This window comes from Sus scrofa, chromosome 1 (assembly GCF_054392235.1).
Source record: "Sus scrofa isolate SSC_HxYL_T2T_F1_AM1 chromosome 1, Sscrofa_HxYL_maternal_Yorkshire_Landrace_v2.0, whole genome shotgun sequence".
In the NCBI taxonomy this organism is placed as follows: Eukaryota; Metazoa; Chordata; class Mammalia; order Artiodactyla; family Suidae; genus Sus; species Sus scrofa.
In genome coordinates, this window is record NC_139383.1 from 33,698,974 (window position 1) to 33,718,114 (window position 19,141).

General features: G+C 38.4%; 1 protein-coding gene across 7 annotated transcripts in view; it reads left to right on the forward strand.

Annotated features, from left to right (window-relative positions):
• ARHGAP18 (Rho GTPase activating protein 18) overlaps positions 1 to 19,141 on the forward strand; it is a 190,491-nt gene that overhangs the window by 134,319 nt on the left and 37,031 nt on the right. For all 7 annotated transcript variants that reach the window (XR_014803749.1, XM_021088428.2, XM_021088430.2 and 4 more), the window contains exons 5-7: positions 3,002 to 3,180; positions 11,273 to 11,438; positions 14,317 to 14,408. Coding sequence is in view for 6 of the 7 variants with exons in the window: in XM_021088428.2 (XP_020944087.1) it covers positions 3,002 to 3,180; positions 11,273 to 11,438; positions 14,317 to 14,408 (437 nt within the window). In the remaining variant the exon portion in view is untranslated. The remainder of the gene's footprint in view (positions 1 to 3,001; positions 3,181 to 11,272; positions 11,439 to 14,316; positions 14,409 to 19,141) is intronic.

A 19,141-nucleotide genomic window follows, 5' to 3' on the forward strand; every position in this document is an offset into this window, starting at 1 on the left:
AGAGAGACAGATGCACCTTTTGTGCCAATGTCAGTGTGCCTTGGGCTTGGGGGAGAGCAACTGGCAGTTGCTGAATGAGGACGGAGGAGGAAAACATTGTCCTTTCTTAGTGCTTTCCTCCTGTGCCAGAGATGGTGATGTGGGCTATACAAACACAAGTTCTGGAAGACAAGTTCATCATAGGCATCTTTTTCCAACCTAGCTTGCGGCAGCGGAGTGGAATGTGACACACTCGCTGCCTGATTTACATCTGCTTTGGCTGGAATGCTGTGAAATGGGCAGAGAGCCCCCAGTCAGAATAATAAAGAGTCTGCATAGCACCATCCAAGTCCCTGAGTATTTACTGCTGCACCTGTTCTGGGCAATGCCACGTACTTTCGCTAGCCAGTGAATTACCCAGTGTTAGGCAAACATGGAAAGATTCTGAATGAAATGCACGGAAAATATTGTGTGGAGCTCTTTCTGCTTGCAATCTGAAAGTGTGAGCGATGTGGTCTATTTTAAATATTTTTTTCCTGTACTGGGGCTTTTATGTACATTCCAAGTTACTAATCCTAAATGAAAAATAATAAAATTTTAATATTGTGAGGACTGTTGCCTTTCAAATTAATTTACTGCTGGCTTCATCAAATTAGACAACTCTATGTATATGAAAGGCCAGTGTTTAATACATACATTTAGAAATATTAGTAATGGCGAAATAACTTTTAAAACTTTTGTATTGTAGGTATTTTCTTTTTTGAGCTCCATGGAGAAAGGAAAATTATCTTTTAAAATAAAGATACGGTTTATTTTGGACAATGGAAAAACTTTAAGGAGTTACGCAAAATATTTTTAACTCAGTGCTCTCACCCACTTCAAAAACCAGGAGGAAAATAAATTAAAATATATTACTACACTTTAGGATTTAAGAGCCGAAAGATTTATCTGTTAATGTTTCTCTTTGAGAGTAGTAATTGATGCATAGCTACTTCTGTTCGCCAATTAACCGTCTATTTCTTTTAGCAGTGCCCCTCTGTCACTCCTGAAACTGTTTTTCCTACTGTCTGCCTTAACTTGAGTTATCAATTGATCCCTCAGCCTTTTCTGTACTATGTTTTCATTTTTACCGTGTTTTAGAGGAAATTCATATGCTTTAAATGTATTCTAACTTAATTGGAATTTTTCTCCTCAGTTTTGAATTCGGCACAGAACATTGGTTTCCTGTGGTGTAACCGTGACACGGGGTGTTAAGGAGAAAAGGGGGTGGTTTTAACATTCTTGTCTATCAACACTCTGCTTCTGGAAAGGTAGCTTCTAATTTAAGAAAATGGCTAATCATTTTTTTCCTCTTAGAATGGTTTCCTGGGAAACCAACATACATATTCACAGTAAAACGTAAAATATTGTAAACCAGTGGGAAAATAAAACTGAAATTGTGCTTTGACATTTAATGTTTTAAAAATGAATTGGAGCAAGGTCTAGTTATGCCGATTTTTTAAAAAGTTATCACAGGCTGTTGGAGAAGCATGGAGTGGCCTAGATGGCAGCAGATAAATACAGTCAAAGGTTTTACGTTTATTCTTACTTCTGGAATTGACATAGGTCACTTTTTACTTACTTTCTTACCTGTGAGATGTGATGGGGCCCGCGATGTAATTTGCAAGGCCCAGTGCAAACCGAAAATGTAGGGCTTCTTGTTCCAATTTCACGATGGCCACAGCAGAGCAGTAAACCCAGCATGGGGGCCCGCTAAGCACTACATTGGTCCTCTGCCCACGAAGCCCACCCTGTTTCCTGAATTGGGGTCAAAAAGACTAGATTTAGGTTTATTCTTATTTTCACTTGAGTCAAACAATTTTATTTTGTTTTTGAGTTAACTGACTATAAATATATAAAATATATAGAAGATTAAATGTAGTTTCTGACGGCATCAGACTTTTAATAATAAGTACATGACATATTTATTAAATTTTAAAATTAACTTTACTTTCCATCCTCTTGTTCTGTTAGTATATCAGCATTTGAATGCAGTATGTAATTCTATGTAATCCAGAGCTACTCACCATGAATTAAAGGTCTGCAATGAGAAAATAATAGCAATCTTATCATTGATTCCAGGTTTTTTTTTTCTAATGTAAGTTGTATTAAAACCAAAAACTTGTCAAAGAATCTAATTTATAAGTATTTCCTTCCAAGCTTAAAGCTGATATTTTCAAATGTTAATTTTTTTTTCCTGAAGGATTAAGAACAAACCAACCAAAAAAAAAAAAAAAGTTAAATTTATGAACTGTTGATGTAAGTATCTGGAACTTATTTGACTTAGATTTATAGTTTTAGGCGCTGTTATAATTTTTTTTAATAATCTGGTGCCAAACCTATTGGTTTCCTGTGCCAGGTACCTCTAGACTTGACTCCCAAGGTAGACATTTTTTGGTGCTAACTTTGGTTTTGGAATTTTTGCTATGATAGGTAGATAACATTCCAGAAAGAACATGCAGGGAGTGGCAGAAGTCTTTCTCAGGAATCTGTTCCACTGTGAGGAAATTAAATGGTATATCATAGTTCTAAGAGAGAGTAAAATTAACCTCCTTCTCTTCTCTTTTTTTGCTTTTATTTTTATTTTTATTTTTGCTTTTAATCTCCTGGTATAAAATCAACAATTAAGTCTACTAGATTTTTGTGTAGTTTTTCATTCAGAGTTTGAGATCATCTAGCAATGTTTTGGAACTGGACATAGTCTAAAAATTGTGACCTCAGAGAAAGATCCCATAATTCAAGACTGACTTTCTCGTCACCACCCTCCCTCCTCTACCTCCCTTGCACCATTGGTAGGATTCCTTCACTCTCCTTTTTACCATTAAAATAACTTAATTATTGCCTATAGTAAATCATACTTTTCCTAAAGGTTTACCTAGTTGATGCATTAGAAGTTTAAAAAAAAAAAAAAAAAAAAAAGAAGAAGAAAAAGAAATAACCAAAGCACATGTATTGAGCCTTGAGTCTTTTGTGTTTTTCCCAGGCCAGGCATCTAACCTAATTGTTGGTGAAAAGGAACTGATCCCCGTGGGGCCTGAGGAGGCTCCTGCTTCTGAAACAGACATCAATCTGGAGGTGTCCTTTGCAGAGCAAGCTGTCAATCAGAAAGAAAACTCCAAGGAGAAGACCCAGAGGGGCAAAGGCGATGATGCCCCGTTACCTGTACGTAGTGCACTACTCAGATGTCATGAAACATCAGAGTAGATTTTTTCATCAGCTTTTTAGTTTGAAAATCTCAGACCCTTGGAAAAGTTGAAAGAAGAGAATCGCAAAACTTCATGTAGATCCATTCAACAGTCAACACTGCACAACCTTTACTTTCTGTCTTTCTGCATCTGTCTGTGGGTAGGTTGTGCTATGGATGAACACTCACTTTTTTTTTTTTTAAAGCTTAAATAAGGACATCTAAAACAAAGCAGTTATAATACTTAAGAAATTGAACGTGAAAACAATAATGATACTTCAGTGTGTGATCATATTAACATTTTCCCGGTTGTCACAATATCGTCTTTTATAGCTTCTCTCTCACTCCCACTTGGGAGTCAAACAAAGGTCATGTGTTACAATTGATGTCCTGTCTTTTTGGCTTCGTGAATCTAGATCAGGTCCCCTTGTTTTGATTTAATTTTTTTTTTTTTTGAAGAGTCCAAATCATATTTCTGATTTTGTCTGTTCTTGATGACTGGATTCAAGGTAAACACTTTTGGTCAGACTACTGCCTAGATGATGTTTATGCCGCCATTGCATCATCAAAAGAGAGGCTTGACGTCAGACGGCTCCTTTATAGGGGATGAAAGTATGCCTGCTTGGTTAAGGAGAGAGTCACCAGATTTCCTGCTGTAAAGATACCTTTTCCTGTGTACACTGAATAGTAATTGCGACCCTCGAGACTGTGTGAATATCCTATTTGTCAGCAGTAAACTCTTGCCCAGTGGTTTCACCGTGCAGTTTTATTCCTTGTCTGAAACAATGATTAAACCTAGTGTTTGAGAAATGGTAATTTTCTCATTCTGTTTTTCTTTCCATATTGATTGGCTGGCAGTCTTCTATGATAATTGCTTTTGCTCTCTTTTTCTGTTTTTGAATAGCGCTGTGGACTGATGGCTTCCTTTTTTCTTTGGGTGTTTTATAGATCATTGTCATTTTTCTTTGACGTTTAAATTTACTCTCATTTGATGAAAGGGAGCCCTTCAAGCTGGTTCCTATGCCATTTTAACATATTCTTATTCTTTTACTTATTTGCTTTCTGGTACAAGATGTTCCAGGTGCACCGTGTACTTTTCTCCCCTCAGACCAGGAAGAATCCATTTCTTCAAGAAGCTCGTATTTTTTTCAGTAGCGGATTGTATTTGCAAACTGACCTCTCTGTCCTGAGTATTCTCATTGCTACTGAAAGTCTTATATTTTTAAAAAAATCCACTTATTTATTTGATAGGATTTCACACATGCCAAAGCTAAAAAGCATAGCATAATGAACCCTCTAATACTCATCACCTAGCCCCAACACTCATTAACCCATGCTCACCTTGATATGAGATCTCAGTTCCCTGACCAGGGCCTCGAACTCACGTCGCAGTGGTGAAGGTGCCCAGTTCTAACCACTAGACCACCAGGGGAACTCCTCCTACCTTCTTGATTTTATTCATGTTGTGCCCCACACTTAAATGACCTTCCCATTTCTACCCCTCTGTTCTTGTTTACCAAGGAAGCCTGAATCTATTCTTTGGGGTCTAGATCAGTATCTAGTGTTACCATGAGATCTTTTCCTGTTGGTGAACTTAACGTTAGCTAAAATTTATGAAATCATTCTTTAAACTATTAAGATGCCATGCTTTTGATAATTATTGTCACTGTGTTTATTTATGCACATATGCATCTGCTCGTCTATACAACCATTTATCTGTGTTTCTTCTAGAAGGCATGGACATACTGTAAGCTTTCTACATGTCATCGGCCTGGCTGGTGAAGTAAACATTTCTCTTCATTACTCTGAGGGGGGAGTCTAAGCAGATAAAACCATAAATTCCATTTCTCCTCCATACTCTCTTGCTTCTGTAAATAAGCACTAGGCTTTATGTAATACATTGTTCTGTGTTGACCTCATTTTATGTTCATTTCCTTTTTCTTATGGCATTGAGGTGTCTTTGTTAATTTTCTATGATCTCGCACAGTAGATTCAAATTTCTCCTTTTACATTTGGAGATCACATAACCTTTAATGTGTATTAGTTTGAAAATTTAGCTACTACTTACTGTATTTTGTGTACCCAAGATGTCTTAGAAAGTATGAGCCTAGGTAACCGTGATTCCTCTTTTCATACAAAGAAACAGTTGGAGAGATTACATGGCATGCTAGGGCTTGGCTTCAGTGACTAAGCTTTTGAAGCCAGAATTTTTTCTGGAAGATGCATGTTGACGCTACTTGATGTGCCCTGAAGGTATATGTGCATCTAATTCAGGTGCAAGTTTACGTGTCCTTGTATTGGCGCTACTGACGACTTCTTCAGGATAACTTGGGATATTATATAGAGAAGATTCTAGTTTGTTGAGTCCATCATATGCAATAGAAATTTAATAGCATTCCTTTGCCTTGTCTTGGGAGACTAAGACCATGAAAGGTTTTATTTAGGAATTCTTCTGTAGCTTGAGATGATAACTATGGTAAAGCCTGTATTCTAGGAGCATGCCTTCATTTTTCTTCTTAGGTCTTTGTTCAGTGCCTTTTGGATTCTTACTGAGTTATGTTTAATTCAAGTAAATTCATGTTTTATAGCAACGTAGCTTGTCTGTAACAATGCTGTGTGTACGCATACTCCAGAAATTTACATGGAGGCCCATGTCGAGACTTTCCTAGAGAATGGAACATCAGAAGGACAATAAAAGAAATGTAGTTCAGGATAGAGTGAGGAGACTGAAAACCCGAGGCAGACACCCTTTTCTGTACAATACAAAAGTAAGTGTGTAGGATCATGATCCTGAATTGCCCTGGAAAAGTTAAATGATGGTTATTGCTCTCTCTTTTAAAAAATCAAGAAAATTTCAGAACTGTACATGTGGAAGTTTTCCTCAAATCTCACTTATCTAGAAAAGTATTCGTTCTCTAGAATGACAATGAATGAAACACAGTCATAAAATCATGTTTTACACATGGGAAAATCTTAGATAGGAAATGAATTTCCTAGCAGATGATTAAGAAGTCATCTGTGGAAATTGACCAGGGAAGAGTAGGTCTCCTGCTCTCTAAGCTGAAGCTAGAGTGACTTGATCAGTGAAAAAGTCAAGTCCATCATTACCGATTAAAGTATCTAAAGGGCCCCTCATATTTCAAGGTCTACACAAGAGGGTACAGCTCGGGAGAGCTACCTGATTAATTTATGGTAACACTTAGGAACCAGAGACCTGATATTTTTTAAAAAAATTTATTTCAGTCCTTTTCCTAAGCACATTTACCGAAAAGGTAAAGAGCTTTTCTCTTGCTAAAATTGCACTGCCATCTCTTAGCCAACGGATGGAACCATCCAGTCTATTAACTAAACAAAAACGACATGAAGCTTCATAAATATTTAAAGCCGCTGCTATGAATTAAACATTGGGATAAAGAACTAACTCCTTTCATTAGGCACAATGTTAAATAAATAAATAAAGCTCATGACATATTGCTGGGTAAATCAAATGTTTGAACTAATAATATTTTAGGTTTCTTTAAACATTTACTTCAGGTAATGCCTTAAATAATTATATTACGTGGATTTGGCTTATTAGACCAAAGGCAACTGATTTTAATGAAACCTTTAGGATTTTTTTTTTTTTTTTAAATAAGTGGTTGGTAAATAGGATTGGTTCAGCCCTTCAGAAAACAAAGCAATTAGCAGAATTCTGGGGCAGAGCATGAAGAAAATATGAAGAGTTTTATGTGATTTTAAAAGTGAAGCTCACTGCAAACCAAAGGAGGTTGGAGGAGCATCAGCCAGGGGTCTAGCACCTCACTGAGCTTGATTCTGGGTGTGGTATGTGTTTTCATTTACTGTGACAGGGCACCTGCAGTGTGTCAGGGCTGTGCTACAGTAGGATACAGAGGTGATGAACACACTTCCTACGGAGTTTCCGTTGTGACTTAGCAGGTTACGAACCTTGCTAATATCCATGAAGACATGGGTTTGATCCCTGGTCCTGCTCAGTGCGTTAAGGATCTGGCGTTGCCGTGAGCTGCGGTGTAGGTTGCAGACACAGCTCGGATCCGGCATGGCTGTGGCTGTGTCTATGGTGTAGCCTGGTAGCTGTAGCTCCGATTCAGCCGCTAGCCTGGGAACTTCCATAGGCCACCGATACGGCCCTAAAAAAAAAAAACAAAAAAGCTTGGTTCCTGTCCTTGAGGGGTTCACAGCCTCACATCAATACTGATCAACCTAGATTCCTCCCTGCCCGCTTCAGGGGACAAGGAACATGGAGCAGAACAGAATGGTTACTGAATTGAGGACTTAGAAGATCTGAATTTGAATTCTCATGTCATTGTCCACGTGGGCATATTTTGTCTCCTAATGAGCCTCAGTCTCCCCACCTAGAATATGCTGTAATAGTTATCCTGTTGGGATTTTTGCAAAATAGAATGAGAGACATTTATCAAAGATGATATTACCATTTTTGTCTTACCCTTGCAGTAATATTTAAGAGAAAAGGAAAACCACGGTGTATGGTTCCACATTGTCAACCCTTAATGCACTGTACCGTTAACACTGGAAATTATGCTGGAAATTCACATGAGCTGCGTAACAATACTGTCTATTGCTGTTCTTTTAATGTTCTCATAGGGAAAAATGTGTTACAGAAAGTTAAGAAAGATCTCATTTCTCCTATAGGAGACTCTCTTGAGACTATAGCAAATTCTATAGAAGAAGATTCTGTGGAAACTGTAGAAGATCCTCTCTTGGAATTGAGTTTGCTTGAAAGGAATTTGCTGCTCAGTTGCCAAAAGTTGAAGGTTTTAGATAATGTTCTAGGACAGTGATTTGCAAACATTTTGGTCTTATAACCCCTTAAGGCACTGAAAAATCATTGAGGACCTCAAAAAAAAGCTTTCCTGTTAACAGTCAGGAAGGATGTTGGTGTCGAAGGAAATAACTACCACAGCTTCTAGTTCGTTGATGGAACCTCAGATGCATGACTTTCTGGCCAAGAATCTGTGATTTCATATTGTTGGAGCATTCGCTGTTTCCCTGGGGATTGCAGCTCTCTGTGTTTGCTCTGACTGAACCCATAAGGAAGGCATACACAGCTTTCTGCAGAAGCCATGATTCCCTGGAAGATTTTGAGATGATGGAGAAGGCTGATACAAAGTGATTTGGGGGAGTTCCCGTCGTGGCTCAGTGGTTAACGAATCCGACTAGGAACCATGAGGTTGCGGGTTTGATCCCTGACCTTGCTCAGTGGGTTAAGGATCTGGCGTTGCCGTGAGCTGTGATGTAGGTCCCAGACGAGGCTCGGATTCCATGATGCTGTGGCTCTGGTGCAGGCCAGCAGCTACAGCTCTGATTCGACCCCTAGCCTGGGAACCTTCATGTGCTGTGGGTGCAGCCCAAGAAATGGCAAAAAGACAAACAAACAAAAAAAGACAACGTGATTTTGGAATGTAAAGAATTTCTTTGGATTGAGTTCTATGAAAGTTTGTCACTGACCTGTGTTCTTGAGCTATGACACGTGAATAAGTCGACCAAGGAATAGTTTCTCTTGATAAATAATTAAAATACTGTGGGTATGTGTGTGCACGCGCACATGTAGGGGGCTCTTCTTTGTGTTAGTTATATCTATAGACGTTTACCATGTTAGAATGGAGAAATTTAAAGCTATTTCTTAATCCTTTTAAAATAATACTGTTTGGATGAACATAAATAACATTTTAATGAAAATTAGCCCTGTTCTCTAAAATTGTTTAGAAGGGGAGTTCCTGTCGTGGCGCAGTGGTTAACGAATCTGACTAGGAACCATGAGGTTGCGGGTTCGGTCCCTGCCCTTGCTCAGTGGGTTAATGATCCAGCATTGCCATGAGTTGTGGTGTAGGTTGCAGACGCGGCTCGGATCCTGCGTTGCTGTGGCTCTGGCGTAGGCTGGTGGCTACAGCTCCGATTTGACCCCTAGCCTGGAACCTCCATATGCCATGGGAGCGGCCCAAGAAATAGCTAAAAAGACAAAAAATAAAACAAAAACAAACAAACAAAAGAATTGTTTAGAAGCATGCCATGGTTTTACATTTTCGCAGCTCTAATGTCTGACTTCAATCGATGTTAGTTGGAGTCTCATATCTACTTCTGCATTCCGTCTGTTGGCAGTGCCACACATCTAGTGAAACTCTGGAAACTCCACTGTACATCATAAGAAAATGAGAGTGAAAAAGGCAAATAATGTCTTAGTATTAATTGAAAAGAGGATTGGGTACCTCTCTGTTTCCCTGGACCACACTTTGAGGACTGCTATTTTAAGACATGTCTTTTGTAATAGTTTTTAGATGGAGTTCCTGTCGTGGCTCAGTGGTTAATGAATCCAACTAGGAATGATGAGGTTGCAGGTTTGATCCCTGGCCTTGCTCAGTGGGTTGATGATCCGGCGTTGCCGTGAGCTGTGGTGTAGGTTGCAGACGTGGCTCGGATCCCACGTTGCTGTGGCTCTGGTGTAGGCTGGCAGCTACAGCTCCAATTCGACCCCTAGCCTGGGAACCTCCATATGGTGCGGCCCTAGAAAAGGCAAAAAAAAAAAAGTTTTTAGACCATGAAGTGTTAATGATTCGGTGCAAAGGTGAGCAAAATAAAAGGAATAAAAGGGAATCAGTTGAAAATTTTTGGCCATTAAAGTGGAAAATCAAGGGCAAACTCAAAGGATATGTCCTTGATCATAAAATTTGTATCAAACTGTTGGAGAATGATACTTGTTTTTGTAATTGGTAACTACAGTGGAACTGTCTGTCATTTGTAGTAAAAACAGTAGAGAAATCCATGTTCTTATTTTGTTTTTTTTTCCCTTATTTTAATATATTTAATATTGAAAGAGGTCAAATAGGTAGAAGGTAGTTTATTGAGAAAGGCACAAAACAACAAAAAAGGCAAACCATTGTTTGCCTATGATAATATTATATCTAAGCTTGTTTGTTTATTCAGTGGTGAAAGTAATGATAGTAATAGCACATAAAGTGCTTAGGAAGTGCCACACATTTAAACCTCACAATAGGAGTTCCTGCTGTGGCGTGAAGGGATCAGCAGTGTCTTGGGAGCCCTGGGGTACAGATTTGATCCCATGCCCAAACCCACCACTGCCACAACTGCAGCTTCGGTCGCAACTGCGGCTTGGATCTGATCCCTGGCCTGGGACTATATGACGTGTGGGCCAAAAATAAATAAATAAACTTCACAACAGCCCTCTGCATTAGGTGGCCTTCTCCTTCCCTCTCCCATCCCTTTAACTCTCCCTCGTCTCCCCCTCTCCCCTTTTATAGAAAGAATGGTTCAAGAATTGCCAGAAGTCACACACGGCTAGTGAGACATCGTGCTCTTAGTCTCCCCTCCGCTTGTCCCCTCTCCCCAGTGCTGTACATTCCTCTGGACCTGCCTTATTTGGATTTTTATGGCAATATTATTATATCGATAATAAAACACATTATTATAATAGAAGTATTATATTGATATTAAATATCAACATAAATTTATCAATATATAAAATTATAAAATATTTTATAATAAAATATATTGATAATAAAATGTCATGTATTATCAGATACATATTATATACTATTTTATATATATAATGCACATATGTATGTGACAATTAATAGTAATACAGATAAAGGGTACCTGACCCATTCTGAGCTCTCAGTAGGGGTTACTTCTCTCTTCCCATCTCCTCCCCTCTTCCTCCTCCTCCTCGTCCTGAAGGTTTGTGTTGACTTTGAATCTTTCTTGGCTCTTAAAGGCCAGCTAACTTGAGGCTTTTTTCCACTTCAGTTTTACTGTCTCTTTTGTCCACTTGGCCCTGGTGTTCCTACTCCTCATACATGGTCTGGCTCCATCGCCTGTCGCACTTCACGTATTGATTTCCTGCAGGGTTGAAATCATCATTAGGGCAGGATTGCTCTTCATCCCGACTGGAGAAATGCTTTCATAGCTTCCCCTGAGACCACTCTGAGTATAACTTCTTGCAATTTTGTCTTCTTTCATTTAAAAAAAGGCATCAGGTACTGTAAGCCTTTAATACATTCATGCTATTTATTTTAGAGTTTCAGGTTGCCAAAAGACAAGACAGGCACCACCAGGATTGGTGACCTGGCACCCCAGGACATGAAGAAAGTTTGCCATTTGGCCCTAATTGAGCTGACTGCCCTCTATGATGTGTTGGGTGTTGAGCTGAAACAACAGAAAGCTGTGAAAATCAAAACAAAAGGTAATTTTGAAATGAAAAACAGTGGAATTTACTCCTAAAGTAGTAAGAATGAGCTTGGCTTCTTAGAGGTATTTTTATGTGTCTGTGTGTTGGGGGGCGCCGGGGGGTGAGAAACACCACTGAAATAAACCAACACTCACGTACATCTAAATTGCAGATTCTAGAACATTCCCTTCCAAATTTTTGCAACTTAATAAGTATGTACTGTCTCCTAGATTATAGAAAATAAAGCATAATCAAATATTTAATTACCATAGAAGGAATTTTTCTTTTTTTAATAGGGCTGCACTGGCAGGATATAGGCATTTCTAGGCCAGGGGTCGAATTGGAGGAACTACAGAAACGCCAGATCCGAGCCTTGTCTGCGACCTACACTGCAGCTCATGACAAGGTCCTTTCCTTAACTCACTGAGCCACAACAGGAACTCCCTACCAGGGAAAGAAATTCTTTTATTTTATTTTTTTAATTTAATTTAATTTATTTTATTTATTTTTTTGTCTTTTTGCCATTTCTTGGGCCGCTCTCTCGGCATATGGAGGTTCCCAGGCTAGGCATCAAATCAGAGCCATAGCGACCGGCCTACACCAGAGCCACAGCAACTCGGGGTCCGAGCCGCGTCTGTGACCTACACCACAGCTCACGGCAACGCTGGATCCTTAACCCACCAAGCAAGGCCAGGGATCGAACCCACAACCTCATGGTTCCTAGTTGGATTCGTTAACCACTGAGCCACGACGGGAACTCCATGGAAAGAAATTCTGAATCAAGTATTCTTAACTCAAATGCCCTCTCCTTTGAAAACTATATTTAAAAGCAATATTTGGTCCATATACTTATTTATTTCCAAAATTGGATCTTGAAAAATGACTTTAAGATGGTTGATCCTAATCATTACTTTAGCTTATCTATGTGATGGCAAATGTGGAGGACAGTTATAGTCTGTCCCTTTGTTCATTTATATTCTCCTTTAATTATTTTGAAAAAAATATTCTTCCCTCTATTAAGAAAATAATGAAATTGTGGCACATATTACTAAATTGTGCTTCCCGTGGGTATGTGTAGTTTTCTTCCCTTTGCAAGCAGTTTGCTTTACCCTTTATAAAGATCCACTTTATTTTTTATAATATGGTAGAGAATAGACACTTCCTCAGTTTTTGTTTTTCTAAGATTTTATTTGTCTGCAAATCCAGATAATTTTCTATTGACAAAGCTTTATGGTTTAGGAATCTCTGACACCTAATTTAACTTTAAAGGTATCTCTTAAAGAGAAACCAAGAATGAGGATTTTTTGGTTGCTATGGTAACGTTAGCAAAGACAAGTATTCACCTGATTTAAGTTTTAGAGGCAATTTCTCTGTAGGATTGAAGTGTACCTTCCCTTCAGGTCCTCTCTCCCATGCTGGGCCCCAGAAGACCTCATTCTGTGTTCCTTCCCTTTGAGTTGAGTATTTTAGCTTAAGACTTGGGATGGTGAATTTCTGAGTCAAACGGTTCTTCTGGTTTTCCACAAGTCCATTGTGGATAATGAAGACTTCAGATGCTTTTTCAGAAGCTCATCCCAAAGTCTTCTCCAGATACAAAATAATTAGCTGTGACTCAGTGCTCAAGACTTTCTAAGTGGCTTAAAAAGGTCTTTTATTTTATTTTTTTTTTAGAAAGTTTTTTTTAAAGAGCCCTTTACGTTTTAGAATGGTACCATAGCAGAGAGAGAAACATTAAGCCATTCTCATTAAAAGTATCACTATTAATATAATAGACTTTCTTTCCATCTTTTTTATATTTTTGTGTCTTATCTAAGATATGTATCTTATATACTAAGCTTTTGACATTCTTGAAGATTACATCTTTCTTGATTCCTAAACTAAAAGTTATTTGCTGTGTTACTGGCATCTTCCTGAATGTCATCTCTGTTGAGGGTCACAGTTTCTGAGGTCTGTTTTCATATCACAAGATAATCCCCCTTTCCATGTTCACAAATGACCTCTCTCTCCCCTCATGTGTGTTACACTTCTGTGCTCTCTTCACTCAGTGACGGGCATGGCATGGTGTAGGGGGTGCTGGGTGGGAAGCTATGCTTACCCTAGACAGGAGGCATATGATTTTAATTTAGAAAAATGTGAATTACCTATCATTTCATCTAGAGTTATTCCCAAATATATAAAACTACAAATTTTAAATCCACAAAGTATCTACTATACGTTCTAAAGAAAAGCATTGGTAGAACAAGCTCATAATGCCAGCTAATTTCTCAAAAAGCAAGTATCTGTATTTTGCTGTATTGTAGAATGTGGAATATCAAGTGTGGAAGAGAGGAGTGATATTTACTTTAAGCCAGAACTTTTTTTTTTTTTTTTTCCGGTCTTTTTAGGGCTGTACCTGGGGCATATGGAGGTTCAGCCTACGCCACAGCAACGTAGGATCCAAGCCACATCTGCGACCTAACCACAGCTCACAGCAGCTCCAGGTCCTTAACCCCCTGAGTGAGGCCAGGGATTGAACCTGGGTCCTCATGGATGCTAGTCAGATTCGTAAGCAAGAACTTTTAATTTGATTACATTTAGTATTTTATTGCATGTGTTGTGCACTCCCCTAGCATTCTGTTTCTCTAATGTAACAGTTTATATGTTTCTAATTATTTTGGTGATTATTTGTAATCATTTAGTTCGTGTCTTTCCTTGCTAGATGGCTCTGTAAATAAGGGCCAGAATTTCCCAGCTAGGTTGTATATTCCTAGTGGCTAGGCAGTGTCACTTACTTAGGTGCTCAGTAAATCATTGTCTGATTCAATGACAGCATTAAGAATCTGATGCCTTAACAGTGTTGCATTACTATTTTATGGGTTGATGAAAGTGAGGACATTTTATTTTTTTGTTGCAGATTCTGGCCTTTTTTGTGTTCCATTGACGGTACTGTTAGAACAAGATCAGAAGAAAGTACCAGGAACTCGAATCCCTTTGATATTTCAAAAAGTAAGTTGGCTTGAATAGGTCAATATGGAGAGAACATACATACCTGAGCTAAGAGTGTGTCTTGTTTGCTTTTGTTTTTTTTTTGTTTTTTTTTTTTTGCATTCATACGATTATAATATAGTTTTCCAATTGATATGCTTTTTTATTTTATACTTTGATTTTTTTCTATTCAGGAAGCAAATTTCTTTCAAGGGCTCGTAATTTTTATTTCATGGTGATGCTTTCAGTGTTATTACTTGTAACTGTGATTACCTGGCATCATTTTCCTGTCTCATATTAGCTGGCTTTATATAATTGAGATTTCAGTTCTATAATACACGGGAGTGGGGACTGCTTATAAATTTCTAGGGAATTGAGTCCTTATGAATATTTCATGCTGTATGTATTTCCCAAGCTTTCCTATTTACAGTGAGGATGTCCAATTTAATTTACTAGTGCCTACTTCCAAAGTAGGCAAAGAAAACCATAAAGGAGAATTAGAAAATGATTGCTAAACTGTGAAGTCACTTGTGTAGTCAACACTCAATTATTCATAAGAGGGTTATCTATGACAATATAAAAATCTCATTCTAACCTCTGGGCCATCGTTGTTCAGAAACAGATTACGTTTGATAAGAGACAGGGAATGCCCATGACGAAGGCGGGTCAAGTCAGTCACGGGCTATCCAAGATGCAGATTTTTGAGACAGCCTGGGCATGTCACAATTTCTGAAAATTCTATGGTGGCAAGAGTGGCAGTGGAAACTTTCACATGCGTTTGGCTCAGCAAACTCATTCAGTACTCAAGCTTAATCTTCTTGGCACTAATTCTTCCATTATTCCAAACCAGTCATTTACTGTCTTACCTTCTAAGCTCTGATTTCTTCATTCCTCATAGTCACCATTGCATCCAAATCTTTGTCTCACTGTTTCTCCTGATGGACTTGGGTCAACACAGCTTGTCCTCCTCATCAGCCTCTGCCAGTCAGTGCCTGCAGAACCTGTATCTGTGTGGATAGTTGTCCACTGTGATGGACAGAGGGATGCTAACAAATGTAGGCCAAATATTCAAGTGTTTTGTTTTGTCTTGTTTTTGTTTTTGCTTTGTGGGGCCTCACCTGTGGCATATGGAAGTTCCCAGGCTAGGGGTTGAATGGGAGCTGCAGCTGCCAGCTCTGCCACAGCAAGGCCAGATCCAAGCCACACCTGTGACCTATACAGCAGCTCACTGGATCCTCAACCAACTGAGCAGGGCCAGGGATCAAACCCGCATTCTCCTGTATACTAGTCGGAATCCTTACTGCTGAGCCACCACAGGAACTTCTCAAATATTCATGTTTTTTTAATGGCAGTAAAAGCCATGAGTTACTTACACAGATGGACAAGGGCAAGGATCTCAGCAGGATCCTTTCCATGTGTATCTGGGTTCTCCAGAGATACAGAACTATTAGGAGATTTAATCCCTTTCTATCCATCTACCTGTCTGTCTATCAAGAGACTTATTAAGATTCAGCTTATGGGATTATGGATGGGGTTGGACACGTCTGAATTACATAGAGCAGGTCAGCAGGCTGGAAACATGGGCAGTGGTTAATGTTTCAGTGTCAAGTCCGTAATCTGCAGAGGAAACTACAGCAGGGTTTCTCTGTTGCAGTCTTGAGGCAGAATTGCTTCTTCAGTCTTTGCTTTAACAGACTTCAACTGACGAGCTGAGGCCTACCCACATTATGGGAAGTAGTTTGCTTTGCTCACCGTCTGCTGATGGAATGTTCATCTCATCTAAAAAACACCTTCACAGCAACACCTAGACTGGTGTCTGACCGAACAACTGGCCACCAGAGCCCAGCTAGGTTGGCATGTCAGATTCACCCTCATATCAGCCAAGAGTAAGCTTTGGTCCCCACACAAGTCAGTGTTACATCCTGATCAGGCCCAGGGTTACGTCCAGCCCCTTGTCAGTTTCTCTTGAAATTGTTTCCGTATTTATTTAGTTATTTTACATTTTTGATCTCTTCAACATTCCGGAAACTCAGACCGCCTACCAGTTTGAAATCACTGGATAAGAGCCTTAAAGTTTTTTAAGGCTCATATAAAAAATAAAAAAGGTATATAAAGAGTTTTGTATTAGATAACACACATCTGTTTGCATTTCCTCTAGATTATAAGCCAAAAAAAAAAAATCATAGTGGTCTGTCATAAAAAATACTTTTTGATTTACCAGCTGATGACTCAATTAGATATTCCCTCAATTTCATAGAAAGGGAAGAATTGAAAACCACTGATGTGCAAAAATTTTTATTATCAATCTTTAGGGGATTATGTTTTCTCAGTTACTGAGAAATATACTGCAAAAGGGCTTTAACAAAGCTTATCTAATATCTGTAAATTGTATCTGTTTTTTTCCCCCACCTCTAGGCACATCATTTAAATGATATTCTCAGAAAGGGTTGGAGAAATAGCAATACTCTTAATTTTTATCTAAGGCAAAATTCTGAAAAATTAGCAACTCCTGTTTTCATTATCAAACTAATCAGCCAAATCAAAGACGCTTTTATCCCAAATGTCTAACTTCATATTCAATTGTTTAATTCATAAATTTATATAAGTATGTAATATCTATTTTGGAAAAAGTTAGGAACATTACTGTTACATTATACAATGTATCTTGTAAGATAAGTTCCCAAAAGTAGCATGAGTAAAATATATAGAAAGACTAAAATAAAATAAAATAAAATATATAGAACATTGTAGTTATTCTCCATTTTTAGGTCTTGAAAATAAAAGAAAGCTGTATTTATTATTTATATTTTAACAATGGCAATACAATGTGGTAGCTAAAAATATGTTATTTGCAAAGTGAGAAATATGAGGAAACACATGACATTCCTTCAGACAATATATTGAATGCTAGTATTCAGCATTAGAGAATAATAAAAAGAATTCAACCAGCTATAATGGAAAAAATAAAAATCATTTAAAAAAGAATTCAAATATAAGAATGCAGAAATTACTTTCAGTTATTTAGAAATCATCAATTTTTCCTGTTATTTAATACAAGCAAAAAATTCAAATACTGCTAAAAACTAATTTGGTCCAGCTACTAGCATACAATTTTATTTTTTATTATGAGAAAACTTTAGGAATTCCTGCCATGGCGCAGTAGGATCCGTGGCATCTTGAGGGCCCTGAGATGCAGGTTTAATCCCTGGCCCATATGGTGGGTTAAGGATCTGATGTTGCAACAGCCAAGGCTTAGGTGGCAATTGCGGCTGGGAGCTGATGCCTGGCCCGGGAACTCCATAAGCCATGGAGCTGCCAAAAAAGAAAGAAAAAAAATGAAAGAAAACCTTAAACGTTTTTTTATAAGATTAAACAAAACGAAAATTGCTTGTACACTGAATAAATGTTGCATGGTATTATTTGATAAATTTGGTTTAAAATACGTTATTGAATAATGCTCATCTAATCTATAAGAAAACATGTAAAGATTTTTTTTTCCTGTGGGTTTTTGTCCAGTGTAACTTGAAAAATGTCTTGGAAATCATTCCACTTGAATTTTTTAAAATCATGTACTGCTTTGGTCAAAGATGCTTTTCTTTTCAGTTAATACTAAATCCTCGGCAGAATTTTGAGGCTGCTCTTTGCTTGATTCTTCTTACCTGAATGCCTCAAGATCAGTGCACTATTTGGCCATAATCCAAGAATAGAAGAGGTGGGGTCATTAAAGAGAAATTGCCCTCTCTGCCAGTGTGTATGTGCTACAGTATATCTGATTTCAGAACATCTAGATAAAGGTCAAAAGACTTCATTTATGATACCATGCTTTCTTAACAGACACTTTTATGAGCAAGGAAAAAATAGTAAGCTTTATGTTGTTCATAGAGCCTTGGTAAATCATTAAAGGAGGTTACCCTGAAAAAAAAAATTTACATTCTTTTGGAACCCGGGAAGAGTTTTTTGCCCCAGGGTTCACAGAGACTGTTATAGTAAGTTTGGGGCCCAGTGAAGAGTAGGTCTGTCTTTCAGAAGCCTATTTTGAAAGGGGGGTGTGTGGATGGCTCATAAATGCCTTGTATTTAAACTGAGGACAAGGAAATTGATTTCCTTAAAATAGCAAAGTAACCCCCTAAAAAGCCTTTGTGTACAGCCCCAGGAATCCATATTCCAAGTTGAAAGTCTCTGCCAAGAAACCATCCACTTCTTTTATTGTCTTAGCTTCCAACATTATAACATTGTAATTTCTCCAATTGCCTATTCTTGGGGATTTCTCCCTATTTAGACAGACAGACACACACACACACACACGCACACACACACACACTCTCTCTCTCTTTGTTATTTTAATTCCCTATTTAGACAGACAGACACACACACACACACACTCCTTGTTATTTTAATGGCCTTCCGGAGATAGATCTATGTGTGTTCACTGGGCATTGGGTAAGACTTAGAAGCCCTATACAAGAACAGTTTTTTATTTTTTTTTATTTTTATGTTTTTATTTATTTTTTGTCTTTTTGCCATTTCTTGGGCCGCACCTGCAGCATATGGAGGTTCCCAGGCTAGGGGTCGAATTGGAGGTGTAGCTGCTGACCTCCACGAGAGCCACAGCAACGCAGGATCCGAGCCAAGTCTGCAACCTACACCACAGCTCACGGCAACGCCAGATCTTAACCCACTGAGCAAGGCCAGGGATTGAACCCACAACCTCATGGTTCCTAGTCGGATTCGCTAACCACTGAGCCATGACCGGA